Source organism: Vanacampus margaritifer, chromosome 13 (genome assembly GCF_051991255.1).
Source record: "Vanacampus margaritifer isolate UIUO_Vmar chromosome 13, RoL_Vmar_1.0, whole genome shotgun sequence".
Classification (NCBI taxonomy): domain Eukaryota; kingdom Metazoa; phylum Chordata; class Actinopteri; order Syngnathiformes; family Syngnathidae; genus Vanacampus; species Vanacampus margaritifer.
This window is the reverse complement of record NC_135444.1, coordinates 19972170-19991727: the sequence shown is the minus strand read 5'-3', so window position 1 is coordinate 19991727 and position 19558 is coordinate 19972170. Positions and strand designations below refer to the sequence as shown.

Sequence of the window (19558 nt, the reverse complement as noted above, 5' to 3'; positions counted from 1 at the left end):
CTGGATGGCACGTCAATAATAGCACATTAATAGTGTCATACACGCACTGCAGTGGAGTTGCTTGTACAGTTTCTCCGGGTTCCTGTTTGTTACATCATCCAGATGAGTCAGCAGCGGGACGGACGGACAGGCATGAAACAACACGAGAATAACAAGACGACCTGAAAGGTGTTGTTCCTCATTTCTACTACGGGAATGGGCACGGAGGAGCAAGAAAATGAACTGCTTGCTCTGCAAAGTATCTTCGGCTCAGATGAGTTTGCTCGCCATGAATCAAAGTCCTCTGGAGAGCTACGGGTTTTAGTGGAACTGCCCTCGGGATTTCTGGTGGCACTCCGAGAAGGTAAAGGAAATGCTTTCTGCCCTGTCACTGACTTTGTTATGATGTTTCAATGGAACGTGCGCTACAGCAGCTTTCTGGTGAAGACAACCTCAGCATCAAATGTAGAAAAATTAGCATTTGCTTTTACTAAAAACAAATGGCAAAAGTGGAAAAATGTAAGACCAAAAGTCAAGGATACGAAAAAGTTGTTGTATGTTTGTATTCTAAAGGCTAAGCAAAAAAAGTAATAAAAAAAATGTTTATCAGTTTATGAACGTATACTTTATTTCTTTCTTATGTAATAAAATTAATGAAATACCAAAATAAATTACTAAACAGTTCCTTGCTAAGGAAGTGTATTGCATTCACTCAAAAAAAGTCCTGTTTTTATGACTAATGTTTTTTAGAACTTTGTTTTTGTGTATTTTTTTATTTATTGCCATGAATATTTTTTTAATATTCGGAAAAACAGAAAAAAAATATCTTTAAAATACATGAAAAAAATATTCTGAAAAACAATTATTAAAAAACAAAAAATACCCTGAAAACCAGAAAACGAATTATTCTGTAAAACAGACAAAAGCTCCACAAAAAAAAAAATCTGTATATAGCCTATAAGAACAAAAGTAATTTAAAAAAGTACAGAAACATGGAAGACTTGGACGTGTGCTCAGAAGCGGAAGAGAAGGCCACATTAAAAATTAAAATGTCCCCTGTTTAAGATACATTTTGAAGTTTCACCCAAAAGCAAGAATACCCAAATGTTTATGAGGATTCTCACGAATATAGTAATAGTTCCCAATTGAACACATATTTGTTATTCCGAAGGTGAGACCGTAAAGCAGTACAAGATATCATTCCTTCCACCTCTGCTTCTGACCTTTGAACTCCCTGAGGATTATCCCTCCTCCGCTCCTCCTTCCTTCACCATACGTTGTAACTGGCTGACTCACAAGCAGGTAATAATCTGAGCAACGCGCAAACGTGTGCATGATTGAATTTTTTCTGACATGGATCACATCCGCCTTTTCCAGCTTGCAGCTCTGGGAGCTCGCCTCACCGATCTCTACCGAGCCACCGGAGGTGACGTGGTCCTTTTCTCCTGGGCACAGTTTTTGAGAGAAGATACGCTCACATTCCTGAATATCGATTCTGTGCTGGAGCTGTCCAACGAGCCCGGCACAGAATTATCTGGTCTCTCACGGAGTCCAGCGCAAACTCTCCTGTCTGAGATTTTGATCCATGACGCGGCCCGGGCTCAGAAGGTTTTTCAAAGCACGGTTTACGACTGCGCTGTGTGCTTCATGAGCTATCTGGGATCAGACTGCGTACAGATAGAGGAGTGCGGCCATGTCTTCTGTCGGGCCTGTCTCGCCGAGTTCTGCAAGCTCCGGATAACGGAAGGAAATGTCCTCGGTGTCACCTGTGCTCAGGCGGGATGCTCAGCCTTACCTACACAAGCACAAGTAAAGTTCAAAATGTTCTTGTAACTATTCGCTGCATTTGGATGTTTTCGATTTCTTTGATTCGTTGATTTGGAAGGTGGCGAGTCTGGTAGGAGAGGAACTGTTCAGACGTTACGACCGGCTTCTTCTGCAGTCCGCCCTGGACTGTATGGCAGGTAATGGCGCTTCACTATATGTGAATTTAGTGCTTGGTAGCTGGCTAAATATTGCCTTACACGCTTTTGTGTTGTGCTCGAATGTATGCGCTCCTTCTACATGCATACGTCACACTTAGGTGTGGATGTGGTTATTCAACATTGCTCTGTGACAACACAGTTGACAACACGATGTGACTCAAATTATTTTGTTGGGACGTGGCATTTATTTATTTATATATATATACATACATACATACATACAATAATTGTGCTTTTATACATTTTATTTTTATTTTTTTACAAATATTATTAATATTATGTCTGGACTTAATCCCAACATAAAATAACGTCCATAAAATTAATTTCAAATAATTTTAAAATAAAAATAAAAAACTAAATTAACTCATTCACTGCCAAGAATTCATAAAAAAAAAAAGATTATTAAAATTAGGGGCGACAGGCGATATTTTTTTTATTGTAATTAATCGCATTACTTCACTAGTTAACTCACGATTAATCACAAATTCTATATCTGTTCCAAATGTACAATCATTTTTTTTTTAAGGTTTTCATACTCTTGTTAACAAAAGTCGGGAAAAAAAGTTAAACTAATAAAAATAGTTCAAATGAATTTTTGACGTTTATAGCGTCAATGGCAATGAATGAATTAAAAAAAGAAGAAAACATAAAAAATTTGGTGCGTCAGGCGATTCAATTTGTAATCATAATTAATCGCATGACTTCACTAGTTAACTCACAATTAATCACACATTTTATATCTGTTCCAAATGTACAATAAAAAAAAAAATCTAGGTTTTTCTACTCTTGTTAACAAAAGTGAAGAAAAAAAAGCTTAACTAATAGAAATAGTTAAAATGAATTTTTGACATTTATAGCATCAATGGCAATGAATGAATTAAAAAAAGAAGAAAACATTAAAAATTTGGTGCGTCAGGCGATTCAAATTTGTAATCATAATCGCATGACTTCACTAGTTAACTCACAATTAATCACACATTTTATATCTGTTCCAAATGTACAATAAAAAAAATCTAGGTTTTTCTACTCTTGTTAACAAAAGTGAAGAAAAAAAAGCTTAACTAATAGAAATAGTTCAAATGAATTTTTGACATCTATAGCCGTCAATGGCAGTGAATGAGTTAATAAAAAAAAAAATAATAATAAAAAGAGACGAGAAACCACTTGATGAAGAAACAGAATGGAAGAGATCAACAATTAAAAGCCATTATATTCTCTTTTCTCTTCAGATGTGAATTACTGCCCGCGGCCCTCGTGTGCCTCGCCTGTCGTTCTGGAGGAGGGTAGCTGTGTGGCGCTGTGCTCCGTCTGTGCCTTTGCCTTCTGCGTTAGTTGCAAAAAGACCTACCACGGAACTGGTGACTGCAGGGCAACTTGGCTGCTGAAGAGCCAGCAACAAGAAGATCCACAGGAAGGCAATGCGGACCTGCCACACTCAATTGGTAGGCTTTTGTTTGCCTTTTTAAACAAAAGAGGCTGTCACTGTTTTTTTTTGTTTTTTTTTTATAAATCCAATGTCACAATGACGTAACATTCTGCTTACTGGTGTTTTAAAAAACATTCAATGCAAACATATGACCCTAGAATCAAAATGAAGAACACGATTTTTTCCCAGTCAATTCATGCCCAACCTGAATTATTATACACCCTACATGTGTGCAACATACAGTATTAGAAATGTTGCTGGGTGTGTTTCAGAGGGTATGAAGGCTCTATGGGACGACTATTCCAGCGGTAGTGGACAGAGGCGACGCCTGCTAACGAGCAGGTACGGTCGAAAGGGCCTGTTTGACAGTTTACAGGACTGCCTGAGCGAGCACTGGATTGAGTTCAACAGCAAAAACTGTCCCCACTGCTTTTGCAGCATCGAGGTATGTTTACGCATGAGCCTTCCTATCTTGTATATTTTATCGGAAATTTATCGAAAGCATATTTTGATGCAATTCCTCACTTGTTTGTTTTGCAGAAGAACTTTGGGTGCAACATGATGACGTGCTCCCAGTGTCGACAACTGTTCTGCTGGAACTGCCTGGCCATGCTTTCATATGGGAGTGCATCCCAACACTTTCGGGAGGGTGCATGTTCTCAATACTAGAATAATCGATGAGCGTCAGCCTCGCACTTTTGCTGGACCTTGAAGGAGCATGCGCTCATCATTGTTCAGCAGCCACTAAAGACCTTCTAGAGCACTGTCTTATTTAATTGAATGAAAATGATTCATAAGTCAAATCGAGATCATGGCCTCCGTTTGAGTAAGAAGTCCGTAGAACAAAGAGATGCACTGCTTTTTTTTATAACTTTTTACTTTCGTCCTATTCCTGTTTTTCTTTCCCTTTTTTACTTCAACTTATATTTTACATATGGTCAATAAAACCATAAAACATATGAAAACATACCTTTCTTGCTCCACGCGCAACACAAGGTACCTCTTTTTAGGGAGTAACATCTTAAGATAACTCATTTTATTGGCTATTCTAAAAATATCATCCAGAAGTTTTTTCTTGGTTAAAGAACAATTATGAATGCAGGAGTTTTCATTTCATTTCAGAATAATTGGCTCATATTTTATGAGAGAGATGGAAGTGGAACACATTTTACCTGGACTTGTACATTCTTGAAGGAGTGTGCCCTTGTTATATTCTTCAACAGCCACTAGGGGGAGGCAATGCATAAACATTCTAGAGCACTGTCTAATTCAATATAATTGTAACAACATTTATTAATATCAGAGGTGGCAAATCCGTGTCCAGAAAGTAAAAACTCTGTCACAGTTTGGCTGCCTGTGGTGCTAGCTAGCTAGCTCCCTAGCCGATAAACCAGCATCGAGTGAGCTAGCTAGCTAGCATCAGGGGCTAAAGCCAAACTGTGGCAGAGCTAGCTAGCTCCCTAGCCGATAAACCAGCACCATGGGAGCTAGCCAGCTAGCTAGCACCAGGGGCAGCCAAACTGTGACAGGGTTTTTACTTTCTGGACCTGGATTTTCCACCTCTGATTAATATAGCCATTTCATGTCCTCAATGGTTTAGTCAATAATAGCATCCTCCGAGCGCGCTAGTTTTATGTTCAGTAAATTGAGATGACATCATCAATATGTCAGTATTGGGATCACTAAATGTAGGTAAACGCTTAAGCAGCAGTCCTGGCCAGGTAGAGTAATAGAAATGAGTCAAAGTAAACAAATGTTTTTTGTTGTTGTTTTTTTTAAACCTTGGAAGCATTGCAATGCATAAATGCTGTAATCATCATCTCAAATTAATTATTAATATAATATCCATGTTTATTCTTCAGTAAGAATATACACCATCAAATGTGTGTCTTCAGTCATCCATTCATTCCGCGACAGCAGGAAAGAAAGTTCATGTCATTAAGTGGCATCTTTCATTGGTGAACAGCATCATGACAATTCCAATACACCCGTGTCAACATAGAATGGAAAAACATGTCCCTTTTGAGTTTCATCGTCATACACATATACTAAAAAACGAGTTCAGGTTTTTGGGTATGCACATGCACAAAGAATAAGCTCAAAAGATGTATCATTGTAACACATTAAAAATAAATAAAACTCCAGTGCAGATTTGGGCAGCAATGTCAGCAAGCTGAATTAATTCTGAGTGCACAAAAGAGATTTCAAGCGCCTGCGCGATAGGCACAGACTTTAACTTGAATAATGTGTTATTTATTACCTTAAAAATACAAACTACATTACTCATTGAAGACAATTAGTGTCTTTTAACAAATTTTACGAGTACTGTCACAATTAGTCTGTTCAAAATGTGAAAATCTAGAGGACGCCCCCCAAGATCAAAGACCATTTTAATGTAAACTTTCCTGAGAAATTAATGTAATTTTTAAATCTGGCTTGGGACAGAATGGATTTTTCAGTGTCTCGTCTCATCATGCACTTGCTTAAACCCAGTTTTTATAAATGTTTGTTGAAAAAAGTGGCAATATACACTCCATGTACACTTTTCAGGCTCATGCAAACGATGCAAATTAAGTGTCAGACGTCTTAAAACTTTGTATTTTTTTTTTAAAGTTCTTTTTGAGTCTCATCTTGTGGCCACATGCGTTGTCCTTGATGTAAAATGTTCCTGAAAAAGACGATTTAGAACAGTGGTTCTTAACCTTGTTGCAGGTACTGAACCCCACAGGTTTCCTACGTGCTTTCATCGAACCCTTCTTTACTCAAAAATAAAATATAATTTTTTAAAATTCAGAATAGTACAAGGTAGGGGTGTCAGGCGATTACATTTTTAAAATTGTAATTAATCGCAGGATTCAATAGTTAACTCACGATTAATTGCACATTTTACATCTGTTTTAACTCATTCAGTGCCATTGACGGCTATAGACGTCCAAAAATTATTTGAACTATTTCTATTAGTTTAACATTATTTTCTATTTTTGTTAACAAGAGTATGAAAACCTATATTTTTTATTGTACATTTAGAACAGATATAAAATTTGTGATTAATTGTGACTAGTGAAGTCATGCGATCTCCTAACGCCCCGAATTTCTCATAATCGGCAGGCGATTAAAATTTTTGATTAATCACACATTTTATATCTGTATTTCTAAACACATTATAGGTTTTCATACTCTTGTAAACAAAAGTGGAAACAATTTAAACTAATAGAAATAGTTCAAATTAATTTTTGACGTCTATAGCCGTCAATGGCAGTGAATGAGTTAAATGTAGCATAAAATGTTCAGTAAAAGTTTTCATACTCTTGTTAACATAAAAGTGTATAAAAACGTTAAACCAATATTAATATGGCTGCATCTTTTGGTCGTTGATACAGTAACTTCACAAAAATTCAGTTAAAATTAAAAAGATGTACTGTAAAAAACAAGTGTGATATTGATTTGTGTTTAGGTCATTTTTCTGCCACTAGATGGCATAATCAGCATTTGTAAAACGTTGGTGACAGCACAGTGAATTTTTCTTTTCATATTAAGAGCTATCGAATCTTTAACATGAAGTAACTTGTGAAATTGTAAAATACAACTTGACCCAAGTCTCCACAAATATATGCATTATTATTCATTTTGTTACTGCTAAATTTTGACATTGGAAGGAACAAAATTACCGCACTAATTTCCACACACCTAGTATAGGGTTTACTGGTGAACAAAATGAACAGGGAGCATAGCCTTTTCATGGAATCTGGCTCTCTTCACCTTGAATTCAGAAATTGCTGTTCTTGTACTCACCCTCCCCACGCATCTGAAAAAAGTGTTCCTTTAGTTTTGCTCGAGAGCGAGTTGTGTGGCACTACTTGGTAGAATTAGTTAAGACGCAGACTCCCGTCACTCAACTTAACTTAATATTCACTGAGCACTTTAAAACAACCACTGCCGTTTTCTTAAGCTGGAACTCAGGGGCAGCAGATACAATGAAAACAGCAGAGGCCTCAGAATCGAACCCTGTGGAACACCATACGTTCCATTATAATTGTAAATACTTTTTTTTTTTTTTTTGCTCGACGTTGTTAGTATGAAGGGATAACAACAATTACGAACCCCTGAGATTGAATGGTCAAACCTCTGGGGTTCGATGGAACCCAGGCTAAGAACCACTGTTCTAGCCTATAGACCCCCCCATGACCACTGATTCTGCCGATGCTACCAGAGATTTCACTCCGCCATCCTCAGCGGTAGGAAAAACAACAACCCAGTAGTTCCTTGTGTCTCTCATTGTCTCGCTCACATGCTCCAAACTCAAAAATATCAGCGCTCGCTCCATACGACATCAATTCCCATGATGGTCTCCCTTCTATTGAGTTGCTCCTAACGACGCTCAGAGATGCATGTGGCTTTCGTGTCCGCCGGGTTGACACAATGACGCCGCTTCACTGATGACGGATGGGGCAGCGTTGACGTTTGCTCGAGATGAATCCGCTGTATGGCCTTGAGCAAAAGCTGGAAAGCTGCCAAATGCTTCAGTGTGCAACTAATGGGAGCGCGCCTGCTGATCATTAATTTACTCGTGTGATCTACATGGCGACGCAAAATGTTACTTTTTTTATTACAAAAAAAATAAGTTCCAAAAATTAATGAGTGGATAAAATATTTATACCTCTGCCAATTTTGACTTGAAGTGAATTTAGTATATTCACTGGAACTTATACAAGAATGTCTAACAAGGCTATAATGTTTTGCATTTTTTGCATGTCATTACTGCAATAATTCTAAACCTTATAATGGTCAGAATATGACATTACGTTATCTTTGGTGCAAAATATGAAGTATTTTAATACTATAGGTGTCAGGCGATTAATATATTTAATCGTAATTAATCGCATGAATTCAATAGTTAACTCACAATGAATAATTTTTTTTTTTAATGTTTTAAATGTACAATAAAATATATTTTTTCAAGGTTTTCATAGTCTTGTTAACATAAAAGTGGGAAAAAAATGTAACTAATATAAATATGGCTGCATATTTTAGTCATTAATGCAGTAATTCCATAATTCATAAAATTGAGTTAAAATGAAAAATATGTATTTACTGTAAAAAACGAGTGTGATATTGAGTTGTGTTGAGGTCATCTTTCTGCCACTAGATGGCATCATTGCATTTGTAAGACGATGGTGACAGCACAGTGCATTTTTCTTTTCATATTAAGAGATATCTCATCTTTAACATGAAGCAACTTGTGAAATTCTGCACATTTTTAATATTGTAAAATACAACTTGACCCCAGTCTCCACAAATATATGCATTATTATTAACTTTGTTACTGCAAAATTTAGACGTTGCGACTGGAATTCCCCCAGTAAAGGCTTTCAAAGGGTTGTTAACAGCGCGCTAAAAAAATTTGTGGCGTTAAAGGAACTTTAAATTAACGCACTAATTTTGACACATCTAATCAATACTATTTTCTCTTACAATTTCATAGTGTTTTGCCACTTTTGATATATATAACAAGCAAGAAGGTACCCTATCAGAAAAAAAATGGCCATGTTGGTTTTGACTGTAAATGCTAAGTACTGATGAGTAGATGAAATTCCTGACAATTATAGAGTCTATATATTTACAGACATATTATATTAGTAGACATAAATATGAACCCAATATTAAACACATGTACAGTATATTTACCTACCTACTTACCTTTACGTATTCCTCTAATACATTTGAATAATTTACCTTAACATTATTTACACAGAAAGCAATCACGCAAGAATATAGAAAAGTCATCAGAAATCTAAACGCCATTGCCCGAATTGGTCGGCCAAAGCTTACTTGTAATAATTTCCGTTCCCCGACGACTGAAGGCACAAACAAGGCCAGTTTGGGTGAAGGCTTAAGCCTGAAACTAAGGACCAGTCAGGGTCCGCCAAGGCCGACAGATTCATGTTCCGAGTTCCTGTCACATCATCTTAGTTGTGCTTTGGATTTGATCCCATTCACAAGCTACATAAGACCCCCACCGGTGGTTTTGTTTCTCATGTGGCTACAAGACCTCTTTAGTTTCACCCGGATCCTGAGTTGGAAAAAAAAAAGTGGACCAGATGTCTAATTTGACTACAACCAAAGCTGCATCATTTTGTGTCTCGTGAGGGTTTTTAAAGAAATTCGATTTTGACACTAATCCCTCAATAAAATGCCCGCAACAAATATTTTCCTTCTCCCATTTTGGTCTCATGCTGTTCCCTCCATCCTCCTTCATCCCGCTTCTTGTTTCCCCGCACGGTCTTAGCTGTAGCCCAAGTTCTCCATCTCATTGCGGTACCTCAACTCGGACACTTTGGCTTTGTGTTGCTTGCTTTCCAGATGCTGTCGGAAGTCCGTCTCTTGCTCAGCTCCGCAGTTGCACATGGAGCAGTAGAACTGTCCGCTGGGGGTCACGCACATTGCTAAATCCCTGGGGATCCGCTGCCTTGGTCGGGGGTTGTAGTACGGCCCTGGAAACAGAAGGGAAAAAAAAAAATCGGTGGACAACATTGTTAGCACCCTGCTAATGAAAGAATAAACCAATTTCCCCTATAGCCACATACAGGGAGGGAGAAATCATTTAAAAGAGGTTTAGAATTATTGTACCAACATTTTTTCGTCTAAATATGAGCCATGCAAGAGGAAGTGACACGCTTTTACCTTGCATGGAGGTAGGAAGCTGTGGGCTACGTCGATTTTTCACCAGTCTGTACTCATTGCCATCTTTCCTGTTCCTTCTTGGGCTAACTTCGCCGCTACAATCCCTGAAATTGAAGGTCACTGTCTTTAGCATGACAAACTGGATCTGGGACAAGCCCAAAAACTAAATGTTAACATTTAAACGCTTATCTTTGTCAAATCCTAGGCATGAATGAAACTCTATATCTGTTTACATTAGGGGCGGGACTCTTTAATTGTCTCACGGAGACGATTTTCCTCTACTCAAGTCTGACTCGCTAATGCTAATTAGCGCGCTACTCGCAGCACTTTTATCACTCAAAAGAACGGCTATTCATGCAAAAACGCTTCAGGGAGGTATACAGAGAAGCATCTTAACATTACTCACCGGCAAATGCTCTTCCTACGCTGCAAAGAAAACAACTTTTATTGGCATAACTTGATCATGACTTTTTCCTTCTACTCTCTAATGTGGCTACAACTTAACAATGTATCGGAACATGCGGAACCACACTGCCCCTAAGTGGCCAAATCGTGTACAACATGAACAGCCAATAAAGGTACTGTACACACAAACAATGGAATAAAACAATTTAAATAAAATAGATTTTTTGGCACACTCCTAGTTTAGATATTTGCGAGCTGTACAAATATTTTCAAACAGTTGATATTCTGTTAATGTACTTTAAATATAAAAGTTAAGTACAGTCGACTCTGTCGATTAGGGACCTGGTCGACCCATGAAGAGTAAAAATCTCCATATACTGTAACTGATGCCCACTGAAATGCATTTGAAAAACAAACAAACGTTTTTTTTAACACAAAAAGAAAAAAAACGCTGAAGAATTTTCTATATGTTTAAATATTGAAGGAATTTTTTTTGAAAATAAATCTGAACCAAGATATGCAGACTGTATATGTTTTTTTCATCTTCAAGCACTTGTTCCAGCACAATGAGCAAATCGTTGACGCTTACACGTTATTGGAGTTCTGCTGCGCCTCGGCGAGCCGCAGTTTCTTTGCATGGTTCTTGCCCTGGTAGTGAGCTTGTGCAACTAACAGTGAGCTGAAGGAGGCATCACACAGCTTACAATAGTCATTCTCTGTGGCCAAAATCACCCGAGTGGGCCCCTTGTACAACGCCTGCAGACACACGACAACACAGCGTAGCGTTATTTGTCAGACGGGTTCAACAGTAACAGAGAAACCAGCAAAAACAGGACATTTATTTGCATAAATGATCACACTATCATCACTAATAGGCATGGTCTGATATTAAGATTCTGACCGTATGACAACTGTGAGCGAAAATACTGCACTTCCACGGTATTAAAATTACAGCTAAAAAAAAAAATGTAAATATATATTTTGGGGTAAATTAAAAAGCTTTGTTTTTCCATTGAACACAATCACAATTTTATTTTTTAAACAATATATAATTATCTGGTACATTATAAATATTTGGTACAATAAAGTAACTAAGGAAGAAAAAAAGAAAGAGAAAAAGTGAGAGCGAAAGAAAGAAAAAAGAGGGAAAGAAAGAAAAAAGAAAGAGAGAAAGGGGAAAAGAAAGTAAGAGGGAAAGAAAGAAAGAAGCAAAAGAGAGAAAAAAGAGAAAATGAAAGAAAGAAAGAAAGAAAAAAGAAGGAAAGAGGGAAAGAGAGAAGTGAAAGAAAGAAAGAAAGAAAATTAACATTCTCCTTCTGTTTCAATTCTTCTATGTAAGTCACAGCGCTGTCCTTGGGGCAAACTAGTACCAGTTGGCACTGTGTTGTTATTTTATTTTATTATTATTATTTTTTTTTACGATGCACATTAATCAACACAGCAAAATATCACCCGTGTATGTTCTTCTCTTTGTCCCTCCTTGCACCTGTGAGCTATTGCTCACCCCTCCCCTCTCTGCTCAGCTCCCCTCCAAAAATGAAAAGAAATGACTGATGACGGCCGGTTTCCGCAGTACTGTCTTTGAAATCTTTGACTTTTTGATTCAGATTTGACTTGTGTTGGCTGCAGACGGCATCCCTCCTGCATTAAAAGTGGCTCACCCGATAGGTTGCTGCCTTACCTGCCTTGCAGTATCACAGACGCTCGACCCTGAGATGAGGTTTGTCTGTCCGGCGACCTCGAGGATTTCAGGGATCCTGATGGCTGGCGGCTGCTGACTGCCCGCTAGAAAATTCCGCAACTTTTTGCTGTGGTTCTTCCCCTGCAGAGACAGAATGTGACCAACGAGTGGAGCATGCTCAACATAAAAAGTAGGGCTGGGTTAAAAAAAAATAATTTTTTAATGGTATAATCGATATTGAATCCATTTTCATTTTCAAAGCCAGATATCGATTCATAAAACCATGACTCGATTATTTTATATCTCCCTTTTTCCCATAATTTTTTAAGAAAATAGAATTTTAACTTATTCACTGCCATTGACGGCTATAGACGTCAAAAATTCATTTCAACTATTTATTTATTTTTTTGTATCAGTGTTTTCTTAAAATTTTACAGTTGGCATGAATTTAAAAGTATTTTCTTACATTTACGAAAGGTCGGACTTAAAGACAATTCTGAATCTTTTTATTTTATATTTACAACTGTTGAATTAGATTATGAAAATATTTTTCATCTAATCCTTGTTGATGGAAATGTTGTGTAACACTTAAAATTTACTTTAGAGTTTAATATTTGTGGACTTTTTACCATGTACTACACATTTAAGAAGAATTGATGTGCCATAATTAAATTGATATCGGATTGAATTCAGATGAATCATATCGGGAAAAAAATCGAAATTAGGGCTGCTCAATTATGAAGAAAATATTAATCACGATTAATTTGGTAATAATTGAAATCACAATTAGGACAATTATTTGTTTTGTTTTTTGGTGCAAAACGTAAGTATGTATGTTCCTTTTGAACCAAACAGGATTTATTAAATTAGTCATAAAAAAATATGTAAATATATAAATTTAAACAACTCAAAATTAGTATTAAGAATCTTTTATTTTTGCTTACGATTATATATAGATTTTGTAATTGTGGAGCGTAATAATTAAAATTGTAACTGAATTTCGATTCATTGCACAGCCCTAATCGAAATCGAATCGAACTGAACTCTTGTGACTCAAAATCGAATCGATTGAGGAAATTAGAATCGATACCCAGCCCTAATAAAAAATATAAGCATGTGCTTGCTAACCTGGTAGTGAGCCTGTGCCTGCTGAGCTGAGTTGACAGTAACATTGCAGAGTTTACAGTACAAAGGTTTGCAAAGTTCCTCCAGGGCAAGCGCGTCCTCCTGCTCCTCCCTGCCCAGAGGAGAGCCCTCTTCCTGGGGCTGCTCGCTGGCCGGGGCTGCCTGACCTGGAAGGGGACCTGGAATAAGACCGGACACTGGCGATGAGATGACGGCAGGTCCGGGCCTTAGGGGCAGTTGTGAGAGTTCCGGGCTCGGGATGAGAGGGGACGACAAGGGGCTGGGCGGCAGCGGGAATCTGTTGGCTCCAGCAGGCACGGGGTGAACCAACGCGTGCGCGTGGTTCAAAGGAGGAGGCCCCAGCGGTTGTGCGAGCTCTAAGGAAGGCGGCGCCATTGCTTGCGAGTGGTCCAGAGACGGAGGTCCGAGTGGCTGAGGCGGCGGGCCTAAACTATGGATGGGAGCGATGGGGGGAGGCCTCAATGTGTGAGTGATAGGAGGGGGCACCAGAGTCTGGGCGGCGACCACATGTGGCGGTCCGATTGCCGCAGCGTGCATGACGGGCGGGGGGCCGAGAGGCTGCGTAGGCACCATCGGTGGCGGTCCCAGCTGGTGCAAAGAGTCCATGTGTTGAAAAGGCTGCTGTGCATGGCTGAAGAGACTGAGAGCGGGCTTCAACATGGTCTCGGGACCTGAGGGGAGGAGAGGCCGGGTGAGTCTCAGATTTCAAGGAAAACGTGCCACCGTTCCAGACATTTGGAGTCTAGAACTAAGGGTCCTTAAAAGCATGAATTGAGAGAAAATCGATTCAACAGATCACTTATTAAAGCCTTTTTCAATGCTTTATGATGTCACCTTCTTCAAGCCGTGATTGATGATGATTATATTGGAAAAAATCACTCAAACAGACACAGAGGTGGCTAGCTAGCACCTGGGGCTAAAGCCAAACTGTGGCAGGGTTTTTACTTACTAACTAGATAACTAGCTAGCTAGCACCTCGGGCTAAAACCAAACTGTGGCACGGGTTTTACTTTCTGGACCTGGATTTGCCACCTCCAGGCGCTAGCTAGCTAACACCAGGGGCTAAAAGCCAAATTGTGGCAGGGATTTTACTTTTACTTACTAGCTAGATAACTAGCTAGACAGCTGGCTAGCACCTTGAGCTAAAGCCAAATTGTGGCAGGGTTTTTACTTTCTGGACCTGAATTTGCCACCTCCAGGTGCTCGCTATCTAGCTAGCTAGCATTATGAGCTAAACCAAAACTGTGGCAGGGCTTTTACTTTCTGGACCTGGATTTGCCACATCCAGGTGCTAGCTAGCTAACACCAGGGGCTGAAAGCCAAATTGTGGCAGGGATTTTACTTTTACCTACTAGCTAGATAACGAGCTAGACAGCTAGCTAACACCTCGGGCTAAAAACAAACTGTGGCAGGGGTTTTACTTTCTGGACCTGGATTTGCCACCTCCAGGTGCTAGTTAGCTAACACCAGGGGCTAAAAGTGTGTAGTATGAGCTGAAAAAGTATTTTTAACATTAGTTTTTTTTTTTTTTTTTTTAAATATATATATTTTCATTCGAATTTTACCCAAGTGGCTAGCTAGCTTGATTTTTTTAGAGGGCTAATTGTTAGCCTTATAATGAAAATATGTGGCGCATTGTAGAAAAGCTTTCCATAACAGATTCTATATATATATATATATATATATATATATATATATATATATATATATATATATATATATATATATATATATATATATATATATATATAAATAAATAAAATCTGTTATTGCCTTTTTTTTTTAAGCATAATAAAAACATCATTTATATGACTGTGGTTTTTCTGGAGTAGAATAAAGTGAATGCTTCAAATATTCTGGCAATTTTACAAAGTACCTGCCATTTAAAAGCTCTGACTCATGTCCAGTGACAATAAGTTGGAACTAAGCGTGGTGTTAAACGCGGGATGAAGGAAGCCCGGAGGCAGTAGGAGGCATCTGAAGAAATCGGCAAGTGAAAACTGCGGGACAGAAAAGCTTCACACTTGACTGGGGATTGGAAAGATTAGGATGAGCCAGCAGCAATGCAGTCGAGCACACAAAGACTGTCACACACAGATGCACACTTACTCACACACACACACGCACCAGATGACAGCCCCAAGTTGGGTGCTACACAAATAAAAGTGCGTACGTATGAGAGAGAGAACGCCAAAAAGCGGGTTGATTTCAGAAATCAGCTGTTTGTGCCATTTAAGTGACAGATTGTGCGACTCTATGTGTGTGTAAGTGTGTGTGTGTGTGTGTGTGTGTGTGTGTGTGTGTGTGTGTGTGTACATTGCAGGATCAGTCCTCATCCAACAGCTGTGTCATAGCTTTCATCCCGAATCCTACTGGTTGCCCAATGGCAGCATTTCATGGCCCCGAAATAACACACTGGGCTGTTTGTGTTTCCAATCGGCCATGACAGTCACCTGGCACGCTTGACCTCAGCAGAAAACTATGCTGGACATTAATTACCATCAGCTGACGCCGTTTCCCACTGAATGCTATTAGATGTGTTGGTTAAATAACTAGATCTCATTTTGCATTGATTTTCGCACTACTTTGTCACTTTAGTATCCACCAGCCATAAATACGACTTATTTTATGACAAATAATGTATTGTTGTTTTTCTATGTATGCCAGCAACGTAAATACAGACAGAACAATAAAACATTCTTTCACTGTTTGGTAAAAAGGTGCAATTAAATTGTGTGTCCATCATACTTTTTGTAGGGCTGTGCAATTAATTGAAATTCAATTACAATTTCAATTATTACACTCCACAATTCCAAATCAGCATAATCGTAAAAAAAAAAGATAATTTATAGTAATTTAGGTTGTTTGAGTTGTTTAAATGTAAAGATTTGAGCATTGTTTAAATGTTTAAAATGATAAATTTAATACATTTTGTTTCATCCAAAAGGAACTTGCGTAATTATAGTGTTTCAAAGAATTTTATTTGTCTTAATATTTTTTTTACATTTAAAAATTTTGTACCAAAAAATAAATGATCATCTTAATCGTGATTTCAATTATTACCAAAATAATCGTGTTTATATTTCCTTCATAATTGAGCAGGCCTAACTTTTTTTGTGCCGTTTTTTTTTTGGTGCTGACCCATGGGCCTTGGCTGAATAAAAGTTGGGAATTGTAGTGTAACTTATTATATACATCTTCATTGTGAGTGCTTGAAGACAGTTCAGTTAACATAGTATGCACCGTTAGTGAATATGAACGGCAGTTCTGAAACCTTCATGTAATAGACAACAACAATTCACTCTGCAACCACAGTACAGTACACTAAAAACAGTTTTATGTATATACACAGTATGTGAACTCGTGGATATCGTGACAGTAACCATATCTTCCCTCCGTCTGTCAAGCCGATACGACCGACTGCTAAAAGTGGCATTGACGTGACAGTTCATAGCTCCTATGCTGGCTGATCGCTTTAACGGTTCCTGCATTGTTTGCAGGACTGGGCTCCCTTCCATAAAAAGCCCAAACAATTATTTACGCCTGACTGGCAATGTCAACATTTTAAAGCAACAAGGCAGGGCCACTGAAATAAAAGTGGAAAAGGGATAGAACGGGTTGGTATAAAATCCCAAATCCTGAATAACCATGCGGTCTCCAAGGGCAACAGAAATGTAGCGGGTCGAACAAGGAAGGTTCAGTCACTGTCAGGGCTGGGAATCTTTGAACGTCTCACGATTCAATTCCGATTTTTTGGGCCTGCGAATCGATTCAGAATCGATTTTCGATTAAAAACGATTTTTGATTCAGAATGATTTGATTAACAATGATTCTTGCTTCAATCTATAGATGTGCAAGGAATTGTAATGATCTAATCCAGTCTGACTCGCTAATGCTAATAAGAGCGCTGAAAAAAAAAAAAAAACTTTTATTGGAATAACTTGACTGTGACTTTTTCCTTCTACTCTTTAATGTGGCTACAACTTAAGAGTGTATTAGATCGCATGGAACCACACTGCCCCTCAGTGGCCAAACAGGGTACGACATGAACAGCGCTCCAAATAAAGGCACACACAGACAAAGGCAAGACAGTATAAAATTATTTAAATAAAATCGATTCGGGGACATTTAAAATTGATTCTGAATCGTACTAAATGAGAATCGATTTTTTGGCACACCCCTAGTCAGTGTATTCCTATAAATCTCATTTTTATCGCTTGGGCTATTGATTTTACTGCTTTGTTGTTTGGCATAATTTTATTATTATTATTGTTTTACTAGTTTAACCTTGATGGAGGCATACGATAATCTTAGTCACCTTACAGTTACATCTGATCATGATATCATTGCTAAAACATCTTCCGTATAAGATATATATAAAATGTTTAGTACTTAAAAATGTTTTGTGTTCAAGTGTTAAATGAAAAAAATATATATTACACAAAGTACTATTATGCAGGCATAGTATCAAAGTCAAGTTTTTGGTATTGTAACAAGGCTAATTCACCTATGGGCATTTTCAGGTTAAATAACTAGTAATAATTTCAGTATTTAAGCAGCTGGAGCCAACAACAATCTACATTTTATTTGCAGTGACTCACTCACACAATATAAGTAATACATGCATAAGGCATATTTTACTTGTGGCTGATCGTAGAGTGGACTGCAAAAGGTTACTACACCAAAAATAGAAAACAAAGTCAATTGATGCCTAACACGCACAGACTTTTAAGCTTTCCTTTTACTACTTTTTAGTCGTTAAAAATAGCATTGCCATTTGTGAACTGTGCTTTGTCAAACTTGGTTATATGCAATATTATTCAAAGGAAAAACTCTGATACAGTTGCGACTGTCTTTTTTTCTTTTTCCAAACCTCTTGAGAAGTTTTATTCCCTGCCAGATTTTTTTTTTTCCCAGGTTCAAATCAAGACACACTAACCTCTTCCTTTTTTGGAGCATGACAATCTCACGGGATCCGCTGAGAATCTCTAAATAGGCCAAGTGTCTTTTTTTTTTTTACCCTTTGTATCACATCAATTATGGAGCAATGAGAAGCACATGCCTCTTGCGCTTCTTCCATCTGCTTCACTGGGTAATAAGAAAAGCACAAAATGCATCATGGGCTGAATGAATACTACATCGCTGTTCACAATTACTGTACTGCACTAATGCAAAGCCATCAACTTTTTTTCTTTCTTTTTTTTTTTTAGCTTACTGCTCTCGTACAGTGTCTAGTATATGTCCACCTCAAGAATTCTGAGTGTTTGTCCCTCTCAGCATTCACGTACAATTTATGTGGGGATTGTAAGATGGGACTTCTCCTTGAACAGATGTTAGGAAAGCAAACCTGCATCATTTGTGCTGCAGCATGTTGTTGAGCAGCGACTGCGTGGGTGTACTGTACAGTACATGAGATGTCAGCATCATGTGTGCTCAATAAACACCGCTGCATGGCCTCCTCTTGGCACTTCACCTGCCAACAACCCTCAGGAGTGACACAAGTCAAATACTGCATTAATGTTCAATTAGAAAGGCTCCACGTGATTCAAAATAGACAATCTGTGCATCGGACGACCGCAGCTTGATGTCCTCCCCCCCTCTTTGATATTTAGCAGCAGGGCACAAAACGTCCCAAATGGAAAATCTGCTAATGCCTCTCGTCTCATCCTCGCTGCGCCGCGAGGCATTAAAAAACTGCTGACATCCAGTAGCAAGCAGGTCGTGCGTGGCGAGCATCTTCCTTACCTGGCAAGCGGGACAGATAATGGCTGCTGCCGCTGTAGCTGACGGCGGCGGGCGAGGTGAAATTCCTGCAGTATTGTGCACTCTGGTAATACGCCGCATCCCCGGGGTTCCTCAGCTGCAGCGCCATCACTGCAGACGACGCATCCCTTTGCCAACTTCTCTCCCCCCCAAAAAAAGCGGCCGGCTGGCTGGCTGGGCAGTGTGACAGCGCCTAGCACTCGTTGAGGGGAACTGCGGTGTTCGCAGAAGGAGGGGGGGACATTTAAGGGGGACATTCCCATTAAGGGCGAGTACGCGCTTACTCAGCAAGCAAGTGCTCAACATTTCGCTTAATAATGGTTATTTACTATAACGAACGCGCTAGGGTACAAAAAAGACCCAGAGACGAGACCGGTCTTGTGCCAATGTTTACCTAGCACCCCCTTCTTAATGGTATAGTCCACGTCCGATACCACGGCGGTTGATTTGCATGGGCGGTAATGATGACACGTATAAATACAGTTTATTGCT

At 38.7% G+C, this 19558-nt stretch overlaps 2 protein-coding genes across 4 annotated transcripts; one reads left to right on the top strand and one right to left on the bottom strand.

Moving 5' to 3' along the window:
• Positions 1-71: 71 nt before the first annotated feature.
• LOC144062617 (E3 ubiquitin-protein ligase RNF14-like) lies at positions 72-4153 on the top strand. Its single transcript, XM_077584181.1, has 7 exons — positions 72-343; positions 1151-1281; positions 1357-1788; positions 1865-1943; positions 3194-3406; positions 3663-3835; positions 3931-4153. Exons 1-7 carry the CDS (start codon positions 196-198, stop codon positions 4057-4059), a joined length of 1305 nt encoding a protein of 434 aa, XP_077440307.1. The 5' UTR covers positions 72-195; the 3' UTR covers positions 4060-4153.
• A 1063-nt stretch (positions 4154-5216) lies between these two features.
• On the bottom strand, positions 5217-19298 carry zmat3 (zinc finger, matrin-type 3). 3 transcript variants are annotated; one of them, XM_077584177.1, is made up of 7 exons: positions 19049-19295; positions 13286-13974; positions 12158-12298; positions 11066-11232; positions 10072-10175; positions 9710-9881; positions 5217-6058 (listed from the first exon to the last, which is right to left on the bottom strand). In XM_077584177.1, exons 1-7 carry the CDS (start codon positions 19173-19175, stop codon positions 5998-6000), a joined length of 1461 nt encoding a protein of 486 aa, XP_077440303.1. In that variant the 5' UTR covers positions 19176-19295; the 3' UTR covers positions 5217-5997. The 3 variants fall into 3 exon arrangements, with proteins under 3 accessions (XP_077440303.1, XP_077440305.1, XP_077440306.1); XM_077584180.1 differs by lacking the exon at positions 5217-6058 and adding an exon at positions 10478-10497 and having other exon boundaries at positions 9734-9881; positions 19049-19298; XM_077584179.1 differs by having other exon boundaries at positions 5217-9881; positions 19049-19294.
• Positions 19299-19558: the final 260 nt, after the last annotated feature.

What these genes read in the sequence shown, in the direction of transcription:
- LOC144062617 (XM_077584181.1), top strand. Translation starts at nt 196, where the DNA reads ATGGGCACGGAGGAGCAAGAAAATGAACTGCTTGCTCTGCAAAGTATC. An exon ending in CGCCCTGGACTGTATGGCAG is followed by an intron (nt 1,944 to 3,193) that starts GTAATGGCGCTT and finishes TTTTCTCTTCAG; the next exon opens with ATGTGAATTACTGCCCGCGG. An exon ending in ACTGCTTTTGCAGCATCGAG is followed by an intron (nt 3,836 to 3,930) that starts GTATGTTTACGC and finishes TTTGTTTTGCAG; the next exon opens with AAGAACTTTGGGTGCAACAT.
- zmat3 (XM_077584177.1), bottom strand. Translation starts at nt 19,175, where the DNA reads ATGGCGCTGCAGCTGAGGAACCCCGGGGATGCGGCGTATTACCAGAGT. An exon ending in CAGCAGAACTCCAATAACGT is followed by an intron (nt 10,176 to 11,065) that starts GTAAGCGTCAAC and finishes CTTCAATTTCAG; the next exon opens with GGATTGTAGCGGCGAAGTTA. An exon ending in GCTTCCTACCTCCATGCAAG is followed by an intron (nt 9,882 to 10,071) that starts GTAAAAGCGTGT and finishes TTCTGTTTCCAG; the next exon opens with GGCCGTACTACAACCCCCGA.